Source organism: Anguilla anguilla, chromosome 12 (assembly GCF_013347855.1).
Source record: "Anguilla anguilla isolate fAngAng1 chromosome 12, fAngAng1.pri, whole genome shotgun sequence".
In the NCBI taxonomy this organism is placed as follows: domain Eukaryota; kingdom Metazoa; phylum Chordata; class Actinopteri; order Anguilliformes; family Anguillidae; genus Anguilla; species Anguilla anguilla.
Genome location: NC_049212.1, coordinates 36,676,819 through 36,703,004, shown reverse-complemented (window position 1 = coordinate 36,703,004; position 26,186 = coordinate 36,676,819). Strand labels below are relative to the sequence as shown.

At 37.6% G+C, this 26,186-nt stretch overlaps 4 protein-coding genes across 4 annotated transcripts; all 4 read left to right on the top strand.

The window, feature by feature from the left end:
• The first annotated feature begins 2,399 nt into the window (after positions 1–2,399).
• Positions 2,400–5,029, top strand: LOC118209287 (olfactory receptor 1-like). The gene is made up of 2 exons (XM_035384505.1): positions 2,400–2,458; positions 3,004–5,029. Exon 2 carries the CDS (start codon positions 3,053–3,055, stop codon positions 4,016–4,018), a length of 966 nt encoding a protein of 321 aa, XP_035240396.1. The 5' UTR covers positions 2,400–2,458; positions 3,004–3,052; the 3' UTR covers positions 4,019–5,029.
• Positions 5,030–8,798: 3,769 nt separating this feature from the next.
• On the top strand, positions 8,799–10,507 carry LOC118209976 (olfactory receptor 52E4-like). Its single transcript, XM_035385733.1, has 2 exons — positions 8,799–8,857; positions 9,273–10,507. The coding sequence occupies exon 2, from the start codon at positions 9,323–9,325 to the stop codon at positions 10,286–10,288; it is 966 nt and encodes a 321-aa protein (XP_035241624.1). The 5' UTR covers positions 8,799–8,857; positions 9,273–9,322; the 3' UTR covers positions 10,289–10,507.
• A 3,940-nt stretch (positions 10,508–14,447) lies between these two features.
• LOC118209319 (olfactory receptor 52E8-like) lies at positions 14,448–16,356 on the top strand. Its single transcript, XM_035384546.1, has 2 exons — positions 14,448–14,580; positions 15,122–16,356. Exons 1-2 carry the CDS (start codon positions 14,498–14,500, stop codon positions 16,134–16,136), a joined length of 1,098 nt encoding a protein of 365 aa, XP_035240437.1. The 5' UTR covers positions 14,448–14,497; the 3' UTR covers positions 16,137–16,356.
• A 5,874-nt stretch (positions 16,357–22,230) lies between these two features.
• LOC118208879 (olfactory receptor 1-like) lies at positions 22,231–24,603 on the top strand. Its single transcript, XM_035383836.1, has 2 exons — positions 22,231–22,282; positions 22,828–24,603. The coding sequence occupies exon 2, from the start codon at positions 22,877–22,879 to the stop codon at positions 23,840–23,842; it is 966 nt and encodes a 321-aa protein (XP_035239727.1). The 5' UTR covers positions 22,231–22,282; positions 22,828–22,876; the 3' UTR covers positions 23,843–24,603.
• The last annotated feature ends 1,583 nt before the right edge of the window (positions 24,604–26,186 follow it).

Sequence of the window (26,186 nt, the reverse complement as noted above, 5' to 3'; positions counted from 1 at the left end):
TTGTGTTTATTACGAGTGGCGTATATGGAGGAAACAGAGGTCATGATCGTAGACGTGAACACATCTTCCCAACTGCTTCCTGGACTATTTGCCTAACATCACTCCACAGGACTCTCACCTCAGCCCATTAGGCTGTCCCATCACAGTTTGTTATCATGCCTGCCTCTGTTATGCCATCTGAAAATGTCATAATTTGCACAGACTCAAAATGGGATTCGCAATCGTTGGTATAAAGTGAGTACAGGAGGGGTGATAGAACACAGCCCTAAGGGGCCTCAGCGTTTAAGGGTCATGAATCTCGAGAACATGTCATCCATTTTAACCACCTGATTCCTATCTGACAGAAAATCTAAATTCGAATGGCACAGTGACTGATTCACTTCCAACACCTGGAGTTTATCAAAGAGTTTAAGGGGCACAGTGGTGTGGAACGCTGGGCTGGAATCAGTAAACAAAACCCGTGCGTAGGTGGCGTGGGACTCCAGCCGGTGCTGGATACTGTGTTGGCACAGAAACACAGCCTCCTCTACACACCTGTTAGTCCGATAGGCAAACGGAAACGTATCCAGCTCAGCGTTAGGCACATGGTTATTTATCTAGTCGCACAAACACCTTTATAATGATGGAGGTCAGAGCAACAGGTCTGTAATCTGTAAAAGCTGCTAGCATTAGGCTTCCGGGGTGCCAGGATAATAACAGCAGACTTGCTGGAGCTTTACAGTGCATAAGAGACCTGTTAAAAATATCTGTAAAATCTGAGGTAATTTCAGTGGCATGGTACTTAAGAGTGGCCACAGACACATGGTCTGGCCCTGCCTCCTTCCTGTTATATTGCTTGCAGAGCATAAGCTGAATCCTCATGCTGTTCCACCCAAAAAAAGGAGGCTAAAAGACTCTGCTCCCTCTACTATCGTGTGTAGTTCAGACCCTACAATCTGCAGTTCACAGCAGAAATTGAGATTCATCAAACCGAGCGAGGTTTTTTTTTCAGACTTCAAGGTTCAACAGTATGTCCTTCTATACACCACTGTTGTACACAGCTGTTATTTGTGCAGTTGTGGCCTTTCTGTTAGCTTGAACAAGTCTGCCCATTCTCCTCTGACCTCTTTCATTAACAAGGTGTTTTTTCTCACAGAAATCTAGCTGCTAGTGACAGGTTACCCCTGCCGGTTCACGAGCATGATTACAGACACTAGGGCTGGGCGATATATCGCAGCGATAATTATCGCGTGCAATAACAGTCCTCCCCACGGTATGGCGTATCACCTTTCTTTTGTCTTCTTCTTTTTAATTATACCTGAAGCGTTACTAAACAACTAAAGAGGCTGTGTAAAATGCTTCCAGAAAAAAAAACGTAACCACTGTTACCTACTGGGTGTCGACAGCCAAAACAGCCAATCAGCAGCAAGGTCGCACAGCTTCCGTGTGATCATGTGATGTGTTTCTGCCTATCGCGAGGAATCTGCAAGGCCTTGCTGGCTGTCTTACGGTCAAGCAATAGGTGACTTTGTTTTCCGGAAAGTGTTTCATGCGGCCTCCAAAAGCGTGGTTGTTTGCTATCGCATCAGGTATAATTAAAGAGAAAAAGACAAAAAAAAAGGCGGTGTGCCACACGGTGGCAACGACTGTTATTGCACGCGATAATTATCACTGGCATATATCGTCCAGCCCTAATAGACACCATTGGGCCTATGGCATAGCTCCTGTCCATCAGTTGGAAGATGAAGGCCTGCTGTTAAAGTAAATTTGTCAAAAAAATTTCAGTTGTTTTAATTTAATTTTTTCACCACAGTTGCAAAATGACAATCTCCCATCCTGTGCGTATACCGTGGCCTTCATGCTACACCTGATTGATCTCAACTCAGTTTTCCTTGATAGAGTCCACAGTTAATATTATTCTTAATTACAAATGTGAATATTTTTTTTAAATATTGTATTTACACCCATTGGCCATTTCTTCTTCATGATACAGAAGAAATAAACCTTGCTTGTTTTGTTATTTATATTTATATTTCACTTTTTTCTTGTGTTGTGTGGTTATATTTGAATATTTGTTTTAGTTTTTAGCTGCTGTTCAGTGCTAATAGGCTATCAATAACAAACAAGTTTTTCTAATTGTCTCTGAATAAAGCCATTGATTTTTAATATTGTATGTTATAACTTAATGAAACCAAGGCTGTGTTTGAGTTAGGCCAAAGGTTGATGTTAGTATTTAATAATAATATAATTAACAGTAATATAGTTTATTTTTACATTTGTTTTTTTTTTTAATGAACTAAGATGTAGATAGGCACAGTAGTTAATGAGTTCCCCTGGTTGATTACAATGCCACGTGTATAGAAAACCCCACAAGAAGATGTATAAAAGGAGAGTGAATGTTCCTCTACTGTAAATATGAAACTCGATTGAACGAACTGGAGGACTCTTTTTTTCCACATTCCCTACTTAGGCGATTGTGGTGAGTAGTTTACCAAACTCTTTCTCTTTTGAGATGGTATTCGTAGTCAGATTGCCTTTTTAAGACATCAAAATGATGTGCAGTTGGTTTTATGAAGGAGAGAGTTTTATTTTACATTGGATAATGCTTAAGAAAATGTGTAATAAGTCGTCTAAAAGTACATGAGGACATATTGACATACTTTATTTGAGATAGTTTCCTTTGCCTATTTACCATGTCATGCTACAATCAGAAAGTGAATGGCAGATATTGTTTGTAGGACATTGTTGCTATTGTTAGAATTTACCTTATGTTTCGTCAAGTATTTTATTTGCATGCTTGGTACCAAGCTCAGTACTTGAAAAAGTCAGCCTCCCTTGGTGTACAGAAGGAAAGGAGATTTATATAAACTGCTTGATACATAATATGATCGTACATAATGATTTGTTGGATTCCAGGTAGTTATCTTCACGTAACTTTAATGCTTTCAGAATTAAAAAATAAATCGACTGCATTAAATTTAATTGAGTTATTGAGTTTAGGCTATATGTTATTTTTACTTGCAGGACAAAGTAAAGCAAAAGCAAAGAAAAAAGAAGGAATCATTCATCTAACATGAACTCCCTGAATTCCACCCTCTCTCCAAATACAACTTTTGTGCGTCCCCCATTTTTTTTCATCAATGGTTTTTATGACATACCCCATGCCAAATACTACTATGTTTTCCTCTGCTTTGTTTTTATGGTCACTGTTTTGGGGAACTCCTTTGTCATGTTTATTATTTACACAGAGCGCAGTTTTCACACCCCAAAGTATATGGCCATTTTTAATTTGGCTATAGCTGACTTGGGTGAAAGCACTGCTCTTATTCCAAATTTAATTGCAACGTTTCTTTTCGATTCCCAGTACATCTCCTATGATGCTTGTTTGGCCAACATGTTTTTTGTGTTTTTCTTTTCCAGATTGCAAGCTCTCTCTCTTACTGTTCTGGCCTACGATAGATTTGTGGCAATATGCTTGCCACTGAGATACCATGCCATCATCACAATGCAAGCAATGGCTGTGATGTTAACAGTGGTGTGGGCATGTGATTCATTTGTCCTGATTCTAATGGTGTCTTTGATTACCAGGTTGTCCATTTGTAAATCCATTGTGGTACAAAGCTACTTCTGTGACCATGGACCAATATACCGCTTGGCATGCAATGACAATCTTGCAAATTCTATCATGGCAAAAGTTTCTGCCTCATTATTCCTTTATTTACCTTTTATTCTGACTGTACTGTCATATGTGTTCATTGCCTTTGCACTGTTTAAAGTAGCTTCATGGGAAGGGCGACTAAAAGCCATTAAGACTTGTTCTGCACACCTAATTCTGGTGGCTTTATATTTTCTTCCACTCATAGGAACCTATATTGCTGCACTGACTTTTACCCTTCAGCCCAATGCCAGAATAATCGGTACATCACTTGCCTATGCCATTCCTCCCATGATGAACCCAATCATTTATGTGCTGAGCACAGAAGAGGTTAAGGAATTCTCAAAACAACTTTTCAAAAGAAAAAAGAATAACCACAAGTGAGATAAATAATCAAATGAAGGAATTAATTGATAATACAGGAGCTCTCATGGTGTAGTGCTAAGTTTTGCAGTTTTATCCTTGAGTGCTGTAATTAACCTACATTGCTTCAGTAAACAACATCCAGCTGTATAATTTGTTGCTATTGAAAAAAGAGATCACGTGAGTTTAGTCTGCTGCATTGTGCAACGTTATAGTTCAAGTTTATTCAATTCTCTTAAAAGGCACATCATGTTTGGAGTGTGTTGAATTACAAATGATGCTGAAGGCAATCTTGATTCACTTTTGAAGATTTGCATTCCAATCAAGTGTTTGTGAATAATGTACTTTGTTACACATTCAGTTTGCTTAATAAATAACTTATTTCTAAGTGATGTAACAAAGTTAACTGTACCTTTACAGTACTTGTCTTCAACATATGGAGACGTTATTTTTCCATATAGGGGAAAGTACTTCTACAAAAACATTAATAAATAAAAAAAAACCTAGATAATCCCATCTTTAATGTTTCAGTTCAAAATACAAAGGATATCTTCTGTAACAACAAAAATAAAGGTGAAATGCTCTTAAATTCTTTGCGGTCTTGATTTTGGAAACACTCGTAACACACATCTTATTTCTTAGGTGTTTATACTGTAACTCAAAAACCAAGTGAGAAAAATCCCATTTCTTTGACCCAACAATTATGTATGTCAGAACATTAATGGATGCAGTGTTTAGTTTGAATAGTGTCAGTATCTATGGAAGGCGAATACTGTGAAAAACTGATACGTCTACCCTGACCTACCAGGGAGTTGCCACCCGCAGTTTGTCAACCATTACTGTATATGTATATGCACAGCAATTGGGATTGGGACTGATAAAACTGTAGTGCTATATTTTTGTGTGATTGATAACATGTTGGCATGTCATGCATAGCAGCAATAAACAATGTAAGTTCCCCATTTATTTCTGCATATTTATGTTTAATGTCTCTATGTTGACCATTATCACTGAAACACAACAACTGGAACTGATTTCTGAATGTTTGCATCTGCATATCCTGTCATAAGCAGAGTATCCACAGTCCACTTTGAACAAATATGTTTTTTTTTTACCGATAGTATTTATCTATGTGTTCAGTTCTAATGATGTATCCCTCAAGAGCATTATAGCAAGCCATTATTCAGTTAAAAGTTAATTATTCAATTAACAGCCCAGTAGGACACTGATGCCCTGAGAGCAAGCTGAGTTCTGAAACCACTGGTGAATAATTATTATTTTCTGGAGGGATTTGTTTGTTGAAACAAAGGCCAAACTAAAAATGACATTTTTCAGAGCAGTTTTTGTAGCTGAAAATATAATATTAATGTCTGCAGTATACTCCATACTATCATGGATGGATCCTCATATATATTATTACCTTATTCAGAGTGTTAGCCAATTGGCTGTATTACCTCTAAGACAAAAGGCTACAGGAATTAAGCTTGCTGAAACCACTTGGAAATAAAATTTCTTATTAGAAGTATCATTCAGTCAAATGCAAGTGTTTTTTTTCTCTCTGTTAACAAACACAGTTTGGCAAGTTTCTAAACTAACACTTTTCATTTACATGTTACTCTCAAAGTCTGTCCTGATTTCAGTAGTGTGACACATCCAGGTGTACAATACATTCCCCAATCTCTGTCCAGGTGGCCATTAGCTACTTTTTTTAAACCTGTTTCCACAGTAAATCTGGACTGTTTCTCTGAGGGTCAGCTGATACAATTTCATATTATGATTCTGTTTGGGTGCAATGCTTTGTTGTATATGATTGGTCACAGGTCAGGTCACTAAAGCTGCAAATCTGTGAGTGATTGATCTACTGATATGGAATTAGCTACAATGTGTATGTTTTGTGTTTATTTGTGTACATGGACTGCTAGCTTGCCTCATTCCTCCTGATTACATGTTTACAGTAACCAGTAAAAGCACTGAGGTCATAACTCTCACTGGCATAATTACTTGAGAAGGATGTCTCTTTGGACCAAACCAAGCCTTCATTAGCAGCTCTCAATTAAGAGCTTCACACCTGAGCTAGAGAATTGTGTCTGACAGTTGAGTGATCTGAGTATATTGGTGGCTGCAGGTTTCTGTGGGGAACAGTAAAATTATGATGTCATTGTAGAGGGACCAAGGATCTGTTGATAACTCATGCTGTTAGTAAACAAACAAATGGTGTGCTGAACTACAGTCTGAACTAAAAGAAAATGGATAGCAATGTGGCCCAGTGTGTGTGTGTGTGTGTGTGCTGGTCCCCACAAGGTCAAGGGGCTGTTTTAGGGTTAGGACTTAGGGTTAGAATTAGGTTAAGGTTAGGGTTAAGGTTAGGCATGTAGTGGTTGGTGTTAGGGTTAGAGGTTTACCTAATGAATGTAGTCAATGGGAAGTCCTCATAAGGACAGTAGTATGGGACTGTGTGTGTTTGTGTGTGTGTGGGCATGTATTACTATCTTTGTGAGAACCAAATGTCCCCACAAGGATAGAAAGATGAGGAAAATTACGCAAGGTGAGGACCTTTTGCTGGTCCCCACAAATTTAAGAGGCTGTTTTAGGGTTAGGACTTATGGTTAGAGTTAGGGTTACAATTAGGTTAAAGTTAGGGTTAAGGTTAGGCATGTAGTGGTTGGGGTTAGGTTTAGGGTTAGAGGTTACAGAATGAATGTAAGCCAATGGGAAGTCTTCACAAGTATAGCAATACAAACATGTGTGTGTGTGCGTGTGCGTGTGTGTACAGTTAAATGCAAACGTATTAGGACAATGACACAGTTTTTTAAAAATTATTATTATTATTTGGCTCCGTAATCCTCAGCACATTGGATTTGAAATTAAACAAGGATTATGAGGTTAAAGTGCGGAATGTGAGAATTATCCCTAGTGATACTCATGCAGGCCTGCACCACAGCCATCTTCAGTTGCTGTTAGTTTCTCGGGTGTTTTGCTTTCAGAAGTGAAAAGCATATTCAGTTGGATTCAGGACAGGTGATTGTCTTGGCTGGCCTGGAACATTCCACCTTTCATCCCTGAGTAACTCCTTGATTTCTTTAGCAGTATACTTGGGGTCATTATGCCACCACAAGATGAAGTGCTGTCCAATGAGTTTTGAGGCATTTGTTTGGACCAGATAAGACGTTTCTGTCCACTTTTGAATTCTGAATTCTGAATGCTGCTGCTGTCCGCAGTCACATCGTCAGTACAGACAAGTGACCCAGTTCCAGTGGCAGCCAGACATGTCGATGCCCTGCTTTACTGACACTGATGCATATTTAGTCCTCATGTTGAAAGACAACAGCAACATGCTGCATGTGCAAATTCCACACTGAGAATCAACTCTAGACCTTTTGTTAGCTTTCTTGTGCATGAACTAATGATGCAACAACACACAGCTTGCCATAAAACATCTAAGCAGCCAACTGTCCATTTATTATTGGTTCGCATAAAATGGTGGACTGTGGGGGACTATATAAGGAACTGCTGTTCTCACATGGTTCACCAAATATGCATGTATATACCCTCAAATTAAAAAAGCTGACGGTCTGCACTTTAAATGCATATTCATTGTTCAAATGATTACATTTCAAGTCCAATTAAATCATTTGAATACAGAGCCAAGACCACAACTGAACCTTGTGTTTATTACGAGTGGCGTATATGGAGGAAACAGAGGTCATGATCGTAGACGTGAACACATCTTCCCAACTGCTTCCTGGACTATTTGCCTAACATCACTCCACAGGACTCTCACCTCAGCCCATTAGGCTGTCCCATCACAGTTTGTTATCATGCCTGCCTCTGTTATGCCATCTGAAAATGTCATAATTTGCACAGACTCAAAATGGGATTCGCAATCGTTGGTATAAAGTGAGTACAGGAGGGGTGATAGAACACAGCCCTAAGGGGCCTCAGCGTTTAAGGGTCATGAATCTCGAGAACATGTCATCCATTTTAACCACCTGATTCCTATCTGACAGAAAATCTAAATTCGAATGGCACAGTGACTGATTCACTTCCAACACCTGGAGTTTATCAAAGAGTTTAAGGGGCACAGTGGTGTGGAACGCTGGGCTGGAATCAGTAAACAAAACCCGTGCGTAGGTGGCGTGGGACTCCAGCCGGTGCTGGATACTGTGTTGGCACAGAAACACAGCCTCCTCTACACACCTGTTAGTCCGATAGGCAAACGGAAACGTATCCAGCTCAGCGTTAGGCACATGGTTATTTATCTAGTCGCACAAACACCTTTATAATGATGGAGGTCAGAGCAACAGGTCTGTAATCTGTAAAAGCTGCTAGCATTAGGCTTCCGGGGTGCCAGGATAATAACAGCAGACTTGCTGGAGCTTTACAGTGCATAAGAGACCTGTTAAAAATATCTGTAAAATCTTTTCTTGTGTTGTGTGGTTATATTTGAATATTTGTTTTGAATATTAGCTGCTGTTCAGTGCTAATAGGCTATCAATAACAAACAAGTTTTTCTAATTGTCTCTGAATAAAGCCATTGATTTTTAATGTTGTATGTTATAACTTAATGAAACCAAGGCTGTGTTTGAGTTAGGCCAAAGGTTGATGTTAGGATTTAATAATAATATAATTAACAATAATATAGTTTATTTTTACATTTGTTTTTTTTTTTTTAATGAACTAAGATATAGATAGGCACAGTAGTTAATGAGTTCCCCTGGTTGATTACAATGCCACGTGTATAGAAAACCCCACAAGAAGATGTATAAAAGGAGAGTGAATGTTCCTCTACTGTAAATATGAAATCCGATTGAACGAACTGGAGGACTCTTTTTTTCCACATTCCCTACTTAGGCGATTGTGGTGAGTAGTTTACCAAACTCTTTCTCTTTTGAGATGGTATTCGTAGTCAGATTGCCTTTTTAAGACATCAAAATGATGTGCAGTTGGTTTTATGAAGGAGAGAGTTTTACATTGGATAATGCTTAAGAAAATGTGTAATAAGTTGTCTAAATGTACATGAGGACATATTGACATACTTTATTTGAGATAGTTTCCTTTGCCTATTTACCATGTCATGCTACAAACAGAAAGTGAATGGCAGATATTGTTTGTAGGACATTTTGCTATTGTTAGAATTTACCTTATGTGTTGTATAAACTGCTTGACAAATAATGTGATTGTAAATAATGATTAGATTCAGAAAAAAAATTTTAATTGACTGAATTAAATGTAATTGAGTTATTGAGTTTAGGCTATGTTTTATTTTTACTTGCAGGACAAAGAAAAACAAAAGGAAAGAAAAAGACAAGGAATCATTCATCGAACATGAATTCTCTGAATTCCACCCTCTCTCCAAATACAACTTTAGTGCGTCCCCCATTTTTTTTCATCAATGGTTTTTATGACGTACCCCATGCCAAATACTACTATGTTTTCCTGTGCTTTGTTTTTGTGGTCACTGTGTTGGGGAACTCCTTTGTCATGTTTATTATTTACACAGAGCACAGTTTTCACACCCCAAAGTATTCAGCCATTTTTAATTTGGTCGTAGCTGACTTGGGTGGAAGCACTGCTCTTATTCCAAATTTATTTGCAACATTTATTTTTGATTCCCAATATATCTCATTTGATGCTTGCTTGGCCAACATGTTTTTTGTGTTTTTCTTTGTCACTTTGCAGTCTCTCACTCTTACCGTTCTGGCCTATGATAGATTGGTGGCAATATGCTTGCCACTGAGATACCATGCCATCATCACAATGCAAGCAATGGCTGTGATATTAACAGTGGTGTGGACATATGATTCAGTCTTACTGATTTTAATGGTGTCTTTGATTACCAGGTTGTCCTTTTGTAAATCCATTGTGGTAGAAAGCTACTTCTGTGACCATGGACCCTTATACAAATTGGCATGCAATGACAATCTCATAAATTCTATTATGGCAAAACTTACTATGGTATTATTTCTTTATTTACCTTTGATTCTGACTGTACTGTCCTATGCGTTCATTGCTGGCGCACTGTTTAAAATAGCTTCATGGGAAGGGCGATTTAAAGCCATTAAGACTTGTTCTGCACACCTAATGCTGGTGGCTATAAATTATCTTCCAATAATGGGCACCTATATTGCTGCACATACTTTTACCCTTCACCCCAATGCCAGAATAATCAATACATCACTTTCTAATGCCATTCCTCCCATGATGAACCCAATCATTTATGTGCTGAACACAGAAGAGGTTAAGGAATTCTCAAAAAAACTTTTCAAAAGAAAAGGGAATAACCACAAGTGAGATAAATAATCAAATGAAGGAATTAATTGATAATACAGGAGCTCTGATGGTATATTGTTAAGTTTTGCAGTTTTATCCTTGAGTGCTGTAATTAGCCTACGTTGCTTCAGTAAACAACATCCAGCTGTATAATTTGTTGCTATTGAAAAAAGAGATCACGTGAGTTTAGTCTGCTGCATTGTGCAACGTTATACTTCAAGTTAATTAAATTCTCTTTAAAAGGCACATCATGTTTGGAGTGTGTTGAATTACAAATGATGCTGAAGGCAAGCTTGATTCACTTTTGAAGATTTGCATTCCAATCAAGTGTTTGTGAATAATGTACTTTGTTACACATTCAGTTTGCTTAATAAATAACTTATTTCTAAGTGATGTAACAAAGTTAACTGTACCTTTACAGTACTTGTCTTCAACATATGGAGACGTTATTTTTCATATAGGGGAAAGTACTTCTTCTACAAAAACATTAATAAATAAAAAAAACCTAGCTAATCCCGTCTTTAATGTTTCAGTTCAAAATACAAAGGATGTCTTCTGTAACAACAAAAATAAAGGTGAAATGCTCTTAACTTCTTTGCGGTCATGATTTTGGAAACACTCGTAACGCACATCTTATTTCTTAGGTGTTTATACTGTAACTCAAAAACCAAGTGAGAAAAATCCCATTTCTTTGACCCAACAATTATGTATGTCAGAACATTAATGGATGCAGTGTTTAGTTTGAATAGTGTCAGTATCTATGGAAGGCGAATACTGTGAAAAACTGATACGTCTACCCTGACCTACCAGGGAGTTGCCACCCGCAGTTTGTCAACCATTACTGTATATGTATATGCACAGCAATTGGGATTGGGACTGATAAAACTGTAGTGCTATATTTTTGTGTGATTGATAACATGTTGGCATGTCATGCATAGCAGCAATAAACAATGTAAGTTCCCCATTTATTTCTGCATGTTTATGTTTAATGTTTCCATGTTGACCATTATCACTGAAACACAACAACTGGAACTGATTTCTGAATGTTTGCATCTGCATATCCTGTCATAAGCAGAGTATCCACAGTCCACTTTGAACAAATATGTTTTTTTTTTTACCGATAGTATTTATCTATGTGTTCAGTTCTAATGATGTATCCCTCAAGAGCATTATAGCAAGCCATTATTCAGTTAAAAGTTAATTATTCAATTAACAGCCCAGTAGGACACTGATGCCCTGAGAGCAAGCTGAGTTCTGAAACCACTGGTGAATAATTATTATTTGCTGGAGGGATTTGTTTGTTGAAATGAAGGCCAAACTAACAATGACATTTTTCAGAGCAGTTTTTGTAGCTGAAAATATAATAATAATGTCTGCAGTATACACCATACTATCATGGATGGATCCTCGTATGTAATTATTACAGGAATTAAGCTTGCTAAAACCACTTTGAAACAAGTAAAATTGCTTATTAGAATTATCATTCAGTCAAATGCAAGTGTTTTTTTCTCTCTGTAAACAAACACAGTTTGGCAAGTTTCTAAACTAACACTTTTCATTTACATGTTTAGAAATCCAGGACACACTCTCAAAGTCTGTCCTGATTTCAGTAGTGTGACACATCCAGGTGTACAATACATTCCCCAATCTCTGTCCAGGTGGCCATTAGCTACCATTTTTAAACCTGTTTCCACAGTAAATCTGGACTGTTTCTCTGAGGGTCAGCTGATACAATTTCATATTATGATCCTGTTTGGGTGCAATGCTTTGTTGTATATGATTGGTCACAGGTCAGGTCACTAAAGCTGCAAATCTGTGAGTGATTGATCTACTGATATGGAATTAGCTACAAACCAGTTTTCCTGGTGTCCCACATCTCCGCAGTTGCACCATGGCTATGGACAAACACCAGGCCTTTAGAGCTTTCGAGTCTACATACATACCTATATTTTTTTTCTTTATTTGTGTACATGGACTGCTAGCTTGCCTCATTCCTCCTGATTACATGTTTACAGTAACCAGTAAAAGCACTGAGGTTGTGACTCTCACTGGCATAATTACTTGAGAAGGATGTCTCCTCGGACCAAACCAAGCCTTCTCATTAGCAGCTCTCAATTAAGAGCTTCACACCTGAGCTGGAGAATTGTGTCTGACAGTTGAGTGATTTGAGTACTTTAATGGCAGCAGGTTTCTCTGGGCAACACTAAAATTATCATGTCATTGCAGAGGGGGAAAGGATCTGTTGATAACTCATGCTGTTAATAAACAAACAAATGGTGTACTGAGCTACAGTCTGAACTAAAAGAAAATGGATAGCAATGTGGCCCAATGTGTGTGTGTGTGAACTTGTAATACTATCTTTGTGGGCAACAAATGTCCTCACAAGGATAGAAAGATGAGGAAAATGTATCTTTGTGGGGACCTTTTGCTGGTCCCCACAAGGTCAAGAGGCTGTTTTAGGGTTAGGACTTAGGGTTAGGGTTACAATTAGGTCAAGGTTATGGTTAAGGTTAGGTATGTAGTGGTTAGGGTTAGGGTTAGAGGTTACAGAATGAATGTAGTCAATGAGAAGTCCTCATAAGGACAGAAGTACGGGACTGTGTGTGTGTGTGTGTGTGTGTGTGTTTACAGTTAAATGCAAAAGTACTGAGACAATGAAACAGTTTTTTAAAAATTTGATTGTCTTGGCTGGTCTGGAACATTCCACCATTCATCCCTGAAAAACTCCTTGATTTCTTTAGCAGTATATTTGGGGTCATTATGCCACCACAAGATGAAGTGCTGTCCAAAGAGTTTTGAGGCATTTGTTTGGACCAGATAACACGTTTCTGTCCACTTTTGAATTCTGAATTCTGAATGCCGCTGCTGTCAGCAGTCAAATTGTCAATACAGACAAGTGAGCCAGTTCCGGTGGCAGCCAGACATGTCGATGCCCTGCTTTACTGACATTGATGCATATTTAGTCCTCATGTTGAAAGACAACAGCAACATGCTGCAAGTGCAAATTCCACATCTAGAATCAACTCTAGACCTTCTGTTAGTTTTATTGGCCTACTTCTTATAACTCCAGCATAGATATCATGGAACAACAGTTAGCAGTATTCTTAGTTAATTTAACTTAATTTTTAAATATTGTATTTTCACCCATTGGTCATATCGTCATGATACAGAAGAAATAAACCTTGCCTGTTAATTTCACAATGTGTCTTCGTGATATGGAATTATTTCATTTTTGCAGGACGGATGTAACAGGGCTGGCCTTGTATTGCATGTGTAATTAAGAAAATCGTTAACTGTTGTTCCATGTTACCGACATTGGAGTCACTCAGTAATATCCTCTGGTTACGAAATTAGTTACAATTTAACTACACCGGTATAGCCGCAACTTAATGTAAAGTGTCACCTATTTCTCCCATTTGTAAAACTGAGACGTTCAGACAATTATTAGATTGATAGGATCATGGATCCATTGTGACAGTCGCCCACACCATATGTTTACCATATGTGAGTGAGTAGAAGCAGCAAAGCATGGACTTTGTGCATTGCCAGTTTTTGGATATGTTGTTTTTGACTGTCTTTGGAGGGGGGGATAATTTATAGAATACAGATATCATCTACCATGCTTGAAAATTTGTGTCCAGTTCATATTTGAACCGTTAGCTGGGTAATACTTTATTCTGACCATATCATTAAAGTTAAGTAGATAATGCAAACATGTGACAATTTATATATATATATATATATATATATATATATATATATATATATATATATATATACCATTATCATCACTATTTATGCCTTGAAATCCATAAAATAATCCTCTTGTTTTATGGCTAAAAAACCCGCTCACTGCAGCTTCCAGCTATATTTCACGTTTTTCTTGTGTTGTGTAGCTATATTTAAATATTTGTTTTGAATATTACAACACTAATAGGCTATTAATAACAAACAAGTTTTTATAATTGTCACTGAATAAAGACGTTGATTTTTAATGTTGCATGCAATGACTTCATGAAACCAAAGCTGTGTTTGAGTTAGGCCAAAGTTTGATGTTAGTATTTAATAATAATATAATTAACAATAATATTGTTTATGTTTACATTTGTTTGTTTTCTTAATTAACTAAGATATAGTGATGATAGGTGCAGTAGTTAATGAGTTCCCCTGGTTGATTACAATGGCACACGCATAGAAAACCCCACAAGAAGATGTATAAAAGGAGAGTGAATGTTCCTCTACTGTAAATATGAAACCCGATTGAACGAACTGGAGGACTCCTTTTTTCCACATTCCCTACTTAGGCGATTGTGGTGAGTAGTTTACCAAACTCTTTCTCTTTTGAGATGGTATTCATGATCAGATTGCCTGTTTAAGACATCAAAATGATGTGCAGTTGGTTTTATGAAGGAGAGGGTTTTATTTTACATTGGATAATGCTTAAGAAAATGTGTAATAAGTCGTCTAAAAGTACACGAGGACATATTGACATACTTTTTTTGAGATAGCTTCCTTCGCCTATTTACCATGTCATGCTACAAACAGAAAGTGAATGGCAGATATTGTTTGTAGGACATTTTGCTATTGTTAGAATTTACCTTATGTTTTGTCAAGTATTTTATTTGTATGCTTGGTACCAAGCTCAGTACTTGAAAAAGTCAGCCTCCCTTTGTGTACAGAAGGAAAGGAGATTTATATAAACTGCTTGATAATGTGATCGTAAATAATGATTTGTTGGATTCCAGGTAGTTATCTTCATGTAACTTTAATGCTTTCAGAATTAAAAAAATAAATCGACTGCATTAAATTTAATTGAGTTATTGAGTTTAGGCTATATGTTATTTTTACTTGCAGGACAAAGAAAAGCAAAAGCAAAAAAAAAAGAAGGAATCATTCATCTAACATGAACTCCCTGAATTCCACCCTCTCTCCAAATACAACTTTTGTGCATCCCCCATTTTTTTTCATCAATGGTTTTTATGACATACCCCATGCCAAATACTACTATGTTTTCCTGTGCTTTGTTTTTGTGGTCACTGTTTTGGGGAACTCCTTTGTCATGTTTATTATTTACACAGAGCGCAGTTTTCACACCCCAAAGTATATGGCCATTTTTAATTTGGCTGTAGCTGACGTGGGTGAAAGCACTGCTCTTATTCCAAATTTAATTGCAACGTTTCTTTTCGATTCCCAGTACATCTCCTTTGATGCTTGTTTGGCCAACATGTTTTTTGTGTTTTTCTTTTCCAATTTGCAAGCTCTCACTCTTACTGTTCTGGCCTATGATAGATTGGTGGCAATATGCTTGCCACTGAGATACCATGCCATCATCACAATGCCAGCAATGGTTGTGATGTTAACAGTGGTGTGGGCATGTGATTCATTTGTCCTGATTCTAATGGTGTCTTTGATTACCAGGTTGTCCTTTTGTAAATCCATTGTGGTACAAAGCTACTTCTGTGACCATGGACCAATATACCGCATGGCATGCAATGACAATCTTGCAAATTCTATCATGGCAAAACTTTGTACGGTATTATTCCTTTATTTACCTTTTATTCTGACTGTACTGTCATATGTGTTTATTGCCTTTGCACTGTTTAAAGTAGCTTCATGGGAAGGGCGACTAAAAGCCATTAAGACTTGTTCTGCACACCTAATTCTGGTGGCTTTATATTTTCTTCCAATCATGGGAACCTATATTGCTGCACTGACTTTTACCCTTCACCCCAATGCCAGAATAATCAATACATCACTTGCCTATGCCATTCCTCCTATGATGAACCCAATCATTTATGTGCTGAGCACAGAAGAGGTTAAGGAATTCTCAAAACAACTTTTCAAAAGAAAAAAGAATAACCACAAGTGAGATAAATAATCAAATGAATGAATGAATTGATAATACAGGAGCTCTCATGGTGTATTGTTAAGTTTTGCAGTTTTATCCTTGAGTGCTGTAATTAACCTACATTGCTTCAGTAAACAACATCCAGCTGTATAATTTGGTGCTATTGAAAAAAAGAGATCACGTGAGTTTAGTGTGCTGCATTGTGCAACGTTATGTTTCAAGTTTATTAAATTCTCTTAAAAGACACATCCTGTTTGGAGTGTGTTGAATTACAAATGATGCTGAAGGCAATCTGGATTCACTTTTGAAGATTTGCATTCCAATCTAGTGTTTGTGAATAATTTACTTTGTTACACATTCAGTTTGCTTAATAAATAACTTATTTCTAAGTGATGTAACAAAGTTAACAAAGTTACCTTTACAGTGTCTTCAACATATGGAGACGTTATTTTTCACATTGGGGAAAGTACTTCTTCTACAAAAACATTAATAAATAAAAAAACCTAGCTAATCCCGTCTTGAGTGTTTCAGTTCAAAATGCAAAGGATATCTTCTGTAACAACAAAAATAAAGGTGAAATGCTCTTAACTTCTTTGCGGTCATGATTTTGGAAACACTCGTAACACACATCTTATTTCTTAGGTGTTTATACTGTAACTCAAAAACCAAGTGAGAAAAATCCCATTTCTTTGACCCAACAATTATGACAGTACACCATTGCATATGGGTTATTAATGTATGTCAGAACATTAATGTATGCAGTGTTTGGTTTGAATAGTGTCAGTATCTATGGGAGGCGAATACTGTGAAAAACTGATACGTCTACCCTGACCTACCAGGGAGTTGCCATCCACAGTTTGTCAACCATTACTGTATATGTCTATGCACAGCAATTGGAATTGGGACTGATAAAACTGTAGTGCTATATTTTTGTGTGATTGATAACATGTTGGCATGTCATACATGGCAGCAATAAACAACGTAATTTTCCCATTTATTTCTGCGTGTTTAATGTCTCCATGTTGACCATTATCACTGAAACGCAACAATTGGTAATGAATTCCAAATTCCAAATGTTTGCATCTGCATATTCTGTCATAAGCAGAGTATCCGCAGTCCACTTTGAACGAATATGTTTTTTTTACCGATAGTATTTATCTATGTGTTCAGTTCTAATGATGTATCCCTCAAGAGCATTATAGCAAGCCATTATTCAGTTAAAAGTTAATTATTCAATTAACAGCCCAATAGGACACTAATGCCCTGAGAGCAAGCTGAGTTCTGAAATCACTGGTGAATAATTATTATTTGCTGGAGGGATTTGTTTGTTGAAATGAAGGCCAAACTAACAATGACGTTTTTCAGAGCAGTTTTTGTAGCTGAAAATATAATAATAATGTCTGCAGTATACACCATACTATCATGGATGGATCCTCGTATATATTATTACCTTATTCAGAATGTTAGCCAATTGGCTGTATTACCTCTAAGACAAAAGGCTACAGGAATTAAGCTTCCTAAAACCACTTGGAAACAAGTAAAATTGCTTATTAGAAATATCATTCAGTCAAATGCAAGTGTTTTTTTCTCTCTGTAAACAAACACCGTTTGGCAAGTTTCTAAACTAACACTTTTCATTTACACGTTTAGAAATCAAGAATACATTCTCAAAGTCTGTCCTGATTTCAGTAGTGTGACACATCCTGGTGTACAATACATTCCCCAATCTCTGTCCAGGTGGCCATTAGCTACTTTTTTTTAAACCTGTTTCCACAGTAAATCTGGACTGTTTCTCTGAGGGTCAGCTGATAAAATTTCATATTATGATCCTGTTTGGGTGCAATGCTTTGTTGTATATGATTGGTCACAGGTCAGGTCACTAAAGCTGCAAATCTGTGAGTGATTGATCTACTGATATGGAATTAGCTACAATGTGTATGTTTTGTGTTTATTTGTGTACATGGAATGCTAGCTTGCCTCATTCCTCCTGATTACATGTTTACAGTAATCAGTAAAAGCACTGAGGTCGTAACTCTCACTGGCATAATTACTTGAGAAGGATGTCTCCTCGAACCAAACCAAGCCTTCATTAGCAGCTCTCAATTAAGAGCTTCACACCTGAGCTAGAGAATTGTGTCTGACGGTTGAGTGATCTGAGTATATTGGTGGCTGCAGGTTTCTGTGGGGAACAGTAAAATTATGATGTCATTGTAGAGGGACCAAGGATCTGTTGATAACTCATGCTGTTAATAAACAAACAAATGGTGTGCTGAACTACAGTCTGAACTAAAAGAAAATGGATAGCAATGTGGCCCAGTGTGTGTGTGTGTGTGTGTGCTGGTCCCCACAAGGTCAAGGGGCTGTTTTAGGGTTAGGACTTAGGGTTAGAATTAGGTTAAGGTTAGGGTTAAGGTTAGGCATGTAGTGGTTGGTGTTAGGGTTAGAGGTTTACCTAATGAATGTAGTCAATGGGAAGTCCTCATAAGGACAGTAGTATGGGACTGTGTGTGTTTGTGTGTGTGTGGGCATGTATTACTATCTTTGTGAGAACCAAATGTCCCCACAAGGATAGAAAGATGAGGAAAATTACGCAAGGTGAGGACCTTTTGCTGGTCCCCACAAATTTAAGAGGCTGTTTTAGGGTTAGGACTTATGGTTAGAGTTAGGGTTACAATTAGGTTAAAGTTAGGGTTAAGGTTAGGCATGTAGTGGTTGGGGTTAGGTTTAGGGTTAGAGGTTACAGAATGAATGTAAGCCAATGGGAAGTCCTCACAAGTATAGCAATACAAACATGTGTGTGTGTGCGTGTGCGTGTGTGTGTACAGTTAAATGCAAACGTATTAGGACAATGACACAGTTTTTTAAAAATTATTATTATTATTTGGCTCCGTAATCCTCAGCACATTGGATTTGAAATTAAACAAGGATTATGAGGTTAAAGTGCGGAATGTGAGAATTATCCCTAGTGATACTCATGCAGGCCTGCACCACACCCATCTTCAGTTGCTGTTAGTTTCTCGGGTGTTTTGCTTTCAGAAGTGAAAAGCATATTCAGTTGGATTCAGGACAGGTGATTGTCTTGGCTGGCCTGGAACATTCCACCTTTCATCCCTGAGTAACTCCTTGATTTCTTTAGCAGTATACTTGGGGTCATTATGCCACCACAAGATGAAGTGCTGTCCAATGAGTTTTGAGGCATTTGTTTGGACCAGATAAGACGTTTCTGTCCACTTTTGAATTCTGAATTCTGAATGCTGCTGCTGTCCGCAGTCACATCGTCAGTACAGACAAGTGACCCAGTTCCAGTGGCAGCCAGACATGTCGATGCCCTGCTTTACTGACACTGATGCATATTTAGTCCTCATGTTGAAAGACAACAGCAACATGCTGCATGTGCAAATTCCACACTGAGAATCAACTCTAGACCTTTTGTTAGCTTTCTTGTGCATGAACTAATGATGCAACAACACACAGCTTGCCATAAAACATCTAAGCAGCCAACTGTCCATTTATTATTGTTCCTATAAAATGGTGGACTGTGGGGGACTATATAAGGAACTGCTGTTCTCACATGGTTCACTCAGTATGCATGTATATACCCTCAAATTAAAAAAGCTGACGGTCTGCACTTTAAATGCATATTCATTGTTCAAATGATTACATTTCAAGTCCAATGAAATCATTTGAATACAAGGCCAAGACCACAACTGCACCTTGTGTTTATAATGAGTGGCGTATATGGAGGAAACAGAGGTCATGATCGTAGACGTGAACACATCTTCCCAACTGCTTCCTGGACTATTTGCCTAACATCACTCCACAGGACTCTCACCTCAGCCCGTTAGGCTGTCCCATCACCGTTTGTTATCATGCCTGCCTCTGTTATGCCATCTGAAAATGTCATCATTTGCACAGATTCAAAATGGGATTCGCAATCGTTGGTATAAAGTGAGTACAGGAGGGGTGATAGAACACAACCCTAAGGGGCCTCAGCGTTTAAGGGTCATGAATCTCGAGAACATGTCATCCATTTTAACCACCTGATTCCTATCTGACAGATAATCTAAATTCGAATGGCACAGTGACTGATTCACTTCCAACACCTGGAGTTTATCAAAGAGTTTAAGGGGCACAGTGGTGTGGAACGCTGGGCTGGAATCAGTAAACAAAACCCGTGCGTAGGTGGCGTGGGACTCCAGCCGGTGCTGGATACTGTGTTGGTACAGAAACACAGCCTCCTCTACACACCTGATAGGCAAACGGAAACGTATCCAGCTCAGCGTTAGGCACATGGTTATTTATCTAGTCGCACAAACACCTTTATAATGATGGAGGTCAGAGCAACAGGTCTGTAATCTGTAAAAGCTGCTGGCATTAGGCTTCCGGGGTGCCAGGATAATAACAGCAGACTTGCTGGAGCTTTACAGTGCATAAGATACCAGTTAAAAATATCTGTAAAATCTGAGGTAATTTCAGTGGCATGGTACTTAAGAGTGGCCACAGACACATGGTCTGGCCCTGCCTCCTTCCTGTTATATTGCTTGCAGAGCATAAGCTGAATCCTCATGCTGTTCCACCCAAAAAAAGGAGGCTAAAAGACTCTGCTCCCTCTACTATCGTGTGTAGTTCAGACCCTACAATCTGCAGTTCACAGCAGAAATTAAGATTCATCAAACCGAGCGACGTTTTTTTTTTTTTCAGACTTCAAGGTTCAACAGTATGTCCTTCTATACACCACTGTTGTACACAGCTGTTATTTGTGCAGTTGTGGCCTTTCTGTTAGCTTGAACAAGTCTGCCCATTCTCCTCTGACCTCTTTCATTAACAAGGTGTTTTTTCTCACAGAAATCTAGCTGCTAGTGACAGGTTACCCCTGCCGGTTCACGAGCATGATTACAGACACTAGGGCTGGGCGATATATCGCAGCGATAATTATCGCGTGCAATAACAGTCCTTGCCACGGTATATCGGTATATCACGGTATATCACCTTTCTTTTTAATTATGCCTGAAGCGTTACTAAACAACTAAAGAGGCTGTGTAAAATGCTTCCAGAAAAAAAACGTAACCGCTGTTACCTACTGGGTGTTGACAGCCAAAACAGCCAATCAGCAGCAAGTTCGCACAGCTTCCATGTGATCATGTGATGTGTTTCTGCCAATCGCGAGGAATCTGCAAGGCCTTGCTGGCTGTCTTACGGTCAAGCAATAGGTGACTTTGTTTTCCGGAAAGCGTTTCATGCGGCCTCCAAAAGCGTGGTTGTTTGCTATCGCGTCAGGTATAATTAAAAAGAAAAAGACAAAGAGAAAGGCTGTACGCCACACGGTGGCAACGACTGTTATTGCACGCGATAATTATCACTGCGATATATCGTCCAGCCCTAATAGACGCCATTGGGCCTATGGCATAGCTCCTGTCCATCAGTTGGAAGATGAAGGCCTGCTGTTAAAGCAAAGTTGTCAAAAAAATTTCAGTTGTATTAATTTTTTTTTTTCACCACAGTTGCAAAATGACAATCTCCCATCCTGTGCGTATACCGTGGCCTTCATGCTACACCTGATTGATCTCAACTCAGTTTTCCTTGATAGAGTCCACAGTTAATATTATTCTTAATTACAAATGTGAATATTTTTTTTAAATATTGTATTTACACCCATTGGCCATTTCTTCTTCATGATACAGAAGAAATAAACCTTGCTTGTTTTGTTATTTATATTTATATTTCACTTTTTTCTTGTGTTGTGTGGTTATATTTGAATATTTGTTTTGAATATTGGCTGCTGTTCAGTGCTAATAGGCTATCAATAACAAACAAGTTTTTCTAATTGTCTCTGAATAAAGCCATTGATTTTTAATGTTGTATGTTATAACTTAATGAAACCAAGGCTGTGTTTGAGTTAGGCCAAAGGTTGATGTTAGTGTTTAATAATAATATAATTAACAATAATATAGTTTATTTTTACATTTGTTTGTTTTTTTAATGAACTAAGATATAGATAGGCACAGTAGTTAATGAGTTCCCCTGGTTGATTACAATGCCACGTGTATAGAAAACCCCACAAGAAGATGTATAAAAGGAGAGTGAATGTTCCTCTACTGTAAATATGAAACCCGATTGAACGAACTGGAGGACTCCTTTTTTCCACATTCCCTACTTAGGCGATTGTGGTGAGTGGTTTACCAAACTCTTTCTCGTTTGAGATGGTATACATGATCAGATTTCTTTTCTAAGACATCAAAATGATGTGCAGTTGGTTTTATGAAGGAGAGAGTTTTATTTTACATTGGATAATGCTTAAGAAAATGTGTAATAAGTCATCTAAAAGTACATGAGGACATATTGACATACTTTCTTTGAGATAGTTTCCTTTGCCTATTTACCATGTCATGCTACAAACAGAAAGTGAATGGCAGATATTGTTTGTAGGACATTGTTGCTATTTTTAGAATTTACCTTATGTTTCGTCAAGTATTTTATTTGCATGCTTGGTACCAAGCTCAGTACTTGAAAAAGTCAGCCTCCCTTGGTGTACAGAAGGAAAGGAGATTTATATAAACTGCTTGATACATAATGTGATCGTAAATAATGATTTGTTGGATTCCAGGTAGTTATCTTCATGTAACTTTAATGCTTTCAGAATTAAAAAATAAATCGACTGCATTAAATTTAATTGAGTTATTGAGTTTAGGCTATATGTTATTTTTCCTTGCAGGACAAAGAAAAGCAAAAGCAAAGAAAAAAGAAGGAATCATTCATTTAACATGAACTCCCTGAATTCCACCCTCTCTCCAAATACAACTTTTGTGCGTCCCCCATTTTTTTTCATCAATGGTTTTTATGACATACCCCATGCCAAATACTACTATGTTTTCCTGTGCTTTGTTTTTGTGGTCACTGTTTTGGGGAACTCCTTTGTCATGTTTATTATTTACACAGAGCGCAGTTTTCACACCCCAAAGTATTTGGCCATTTTTAATTTGGCTGTAGCTGACTTGGGTGAAAGCACTGCTCTTATTCCAAATTTAATTGCAACGTTTCTTTTCGATTCCCAGTACATCTCCTTTGATGCTTGTTTGGCCAACATGTTTTTTGTGTTTTTCTTTTCCAATTTGCAAGCTCTCACTCTTACTGTTCTGGCCTATGATAGATTGGTGGCAATATGCTTGCCACTGAGATACCATGCTATCATCACAATGCCAGCAATGGTTGTGATGTTAACAGTGGTGTGGGCATATAATTCACTTTTCATCATTTCAACATTGACTTTGATTACCAGGTTGTCCTTTTGTAAATCCATTGTGGTAAAAAGCTACTTCTGTGACTATGGACCCATATACAAATTGGCATGCAATGACAATCTTGCAAATTCTATCATGGCAAAACTTTATATGGTATTATTCCTTTATTTACCTTTTATTCTGACTGTATTGTCATATGTGTTTATTGCCTTTGCACTGTTTAAAGTAGCTTCATGGGAAGGGCGACTAAAAGCCATTAAGACTTGTTCAGCACACCTAATGCTGGTTGCTTTATATTTTCTTCCACTCATGGGAACCTATATTGCTGCACTGACTTTTACCCTTCACCCCAATGCCAGAATAATCAATACATCACTTGCTAATGCCATTCCTCCCATGATGAACCCAATCATTTATGTGCTGAACACAGAAGAGGTTAAGGAATTCTCAAAAAAACTTTTCAAAAGAAAAAAAAATAACCACAAGTGAGATAAATAATCAAATGAAGGAATGAATTGATAATACAGGAGCTCTCATGGTGTATTGTTAAGTTTTTCAGTTTTATCCTTGAGTGCTGTAATTAACCTACATTGCTTCAGTAAACAACATCCAGCTGTATAAGTTGTTGCTATTGAGAAAAGAAATCACGTGATTTTAGTCTGCTGCATTGTGCAAAGTTATATTTCAAGTTTATTAAAATCTCTTAAAAGGCACATCCTGTTTGGAGTGTGTTGAAGTACAAATGATGCTGAAGGCAATCTTGATTCACTTTTGAAGATTTGCATTCCAATCTAGTGTTTGTGAATAATGTACTTTGTTACACATTCAGTTTGCTTAATAAATAACTTATTTCTAAGTGATGTAACAAAGTTAACTGTACCTTTACAGTACTTGTCTTCAACATATGGAGACGTTATTTTTCACATAGGGGAAAGTACTTCTTCTACAAAAACATTAATAAATAAAAAAACCTAGCTAATCCCGTCTTGAATGTTTCAGTTCAAAATACAAAGGATATCTTCTGTAACAACAAAAATAAAGGTGAAATGCTCTTAACTTCTTTGCGGTCATGATTTTGGAAACACTCGTAACACACATCTTATTTCTTAGGTGTTTATACTGTAACTCAAAAACCAAGTGAGAAAAATCCCATTTCTTTGACCCAACAATTATGACAGTACACCATTGCATATGGGTTATTAATGTATGTCAGAACATTAATGTATGCAGTGTTTGGTTTGAATAGGAAGGCGAATACTGTGATAAACTGATACGTCTACCCTGACCTACCAGGGAGTTGCCACCCGCAGTTTGTCAACCATTACTGTATATGTATATGCACAGCAATTGGAATTGGGACTGATAAAACTGCAGTGCTATATTTTTGTGTGATTGATAACATGTTGGCATGTCATTCATGGCAGCAGTAAACAATGTAAGTTCCCCATTTATTTCTGCATGTTTATGTTTAATGTCTCCATGTTGACCATTATCACTGAAACACAACAACTGGAACTGATTTCTGAATGTTTGCATCTGCATATCCTGTCATAAGCATAGTATCCACAGTCCAGTTTGAACAAATATGTTTTTTTTACCGATAGTATTTATCTATGTGTTCAGTTCTAATGATGTATCCCTCAAGAGCATTATAGCAAGCCATTATTCAGTTAAAAGTTAATTATTCAATTAACAGCCCAGTAGGACACTAATGCCCTGAGAGCAAGCTGAGTTCTGAAACCACTGGTGAATAATTATTATTTGCTGGAGGGATTTGTTTGTTGAAATGAAGGCCAAACTAACAATAACGTTTTTCAGAGCAGTTTTTGTAGCTGAAAATATAATAATAATGTCTGCAGTATACACCATACTATCATGGATGGATCCTCGTATATATTATTACCTTATTCAGAATGTTAGCCAATTGGCTGTATTACCTCTAAGACAAAAGGCTACAGGAATTAAGCTTGCTAAAACCACTTGGAATCAAGTAAAATTGCTTATTAGAATTATCATTCAGTCAAATGCAAGTGTTTTTTTCTCTCTGTAAACAAACACAGTTTGGCAAGTTTCTAAACTAACACTTTTCATTTACATGTTTAGAAATCCAGGACACACTCTCAAAGTCTGTCCTGATTTCAGTAGTGTGACACATCCAGGTGTACAATACATTCCCCAATCTCTGTCCAGGTGGCCATTAGCTACCTTTTTTAAACCTGTTTCCACAGTAAATCTGGACTGTTTCTCTGAGGGTCAGCTGATACAATTTCATATTTTGATCCTGTTTGGGTGCAATGCTTTGTTGTATATGATTGGTCACAGGTCAGGTCACTAAAGCTGCAAATCTGTGAGTGATTGGTCTAGTGATAGGGAATTAGCTACAAACCAGTTTTTGTGGTGTCCCACATCTCCGCAGTTGCACCATGGCTATGGAAAAACACCAGGCCTTTAGAGCTTTGGAGTCTACATACATACCTATATTTTTTTTCTTTATTTGTGTACGTGGACTGATAGCTTGCCTCATGCCTCCTGATTACATGTTTACAGTAACCAGTAAAAGCACTCAGGTCGTAACTCTCACTGGCATAATTACTTGAGAAGGATGTCTCCTCGGACCAAACCAAGCCTTCATTAGCAGCTCTCAATTAAGAGCTTCACACCTGAGCTGGAGAATTGTGTCTGACAGTTGAGTGATTTGAGTACTTTAATGGCAGTAGGTTTCTCTGGGCAACAGTAAAATTATGATGTCATTGCAGAGGGGCAAAGGATCTGTTGATAACTCATGCTGTTAATAAACAAACAAATGGTGTACTGAGCTACAGTCTGAACTAAA

Coding starts and splice junctions, on each gene's coding strand:
- LOC118209287 (XM_035384505.1), top strand. CDS start 3,053: ATGAACTCCCTGAATTCCACCCTCTCTCCAAATACAACTTTTGTGCGT.
- LOC118209976 (XM_035385733.1), top strand. CDS start 9,323: ATGAATTCTCTGAATTCCACCCTCTCTCCAAATACAACTTTAGTGCGT.
- LOC118209319 (XM_035384546.1), top strand. CDS start 14,498: ATGTTCCTCTACTGTAAATATGAAACCCGATTGAACGAACTGGAGGAC. Junction 14,581..15,121: donor TCCCTACTTAGGCGATTGTG/GTGAGTAGTTTA, acceptor TTTTACTTGCAG/GACAAAGAAAAGCAAAAGCA.
- LOC118208879 (XM_035383836.1), top strand. CDS start 22,877: ATGAACTCCCTGAATTCCACCCTCTCTCCAAATACAACTTTTGTGCGT.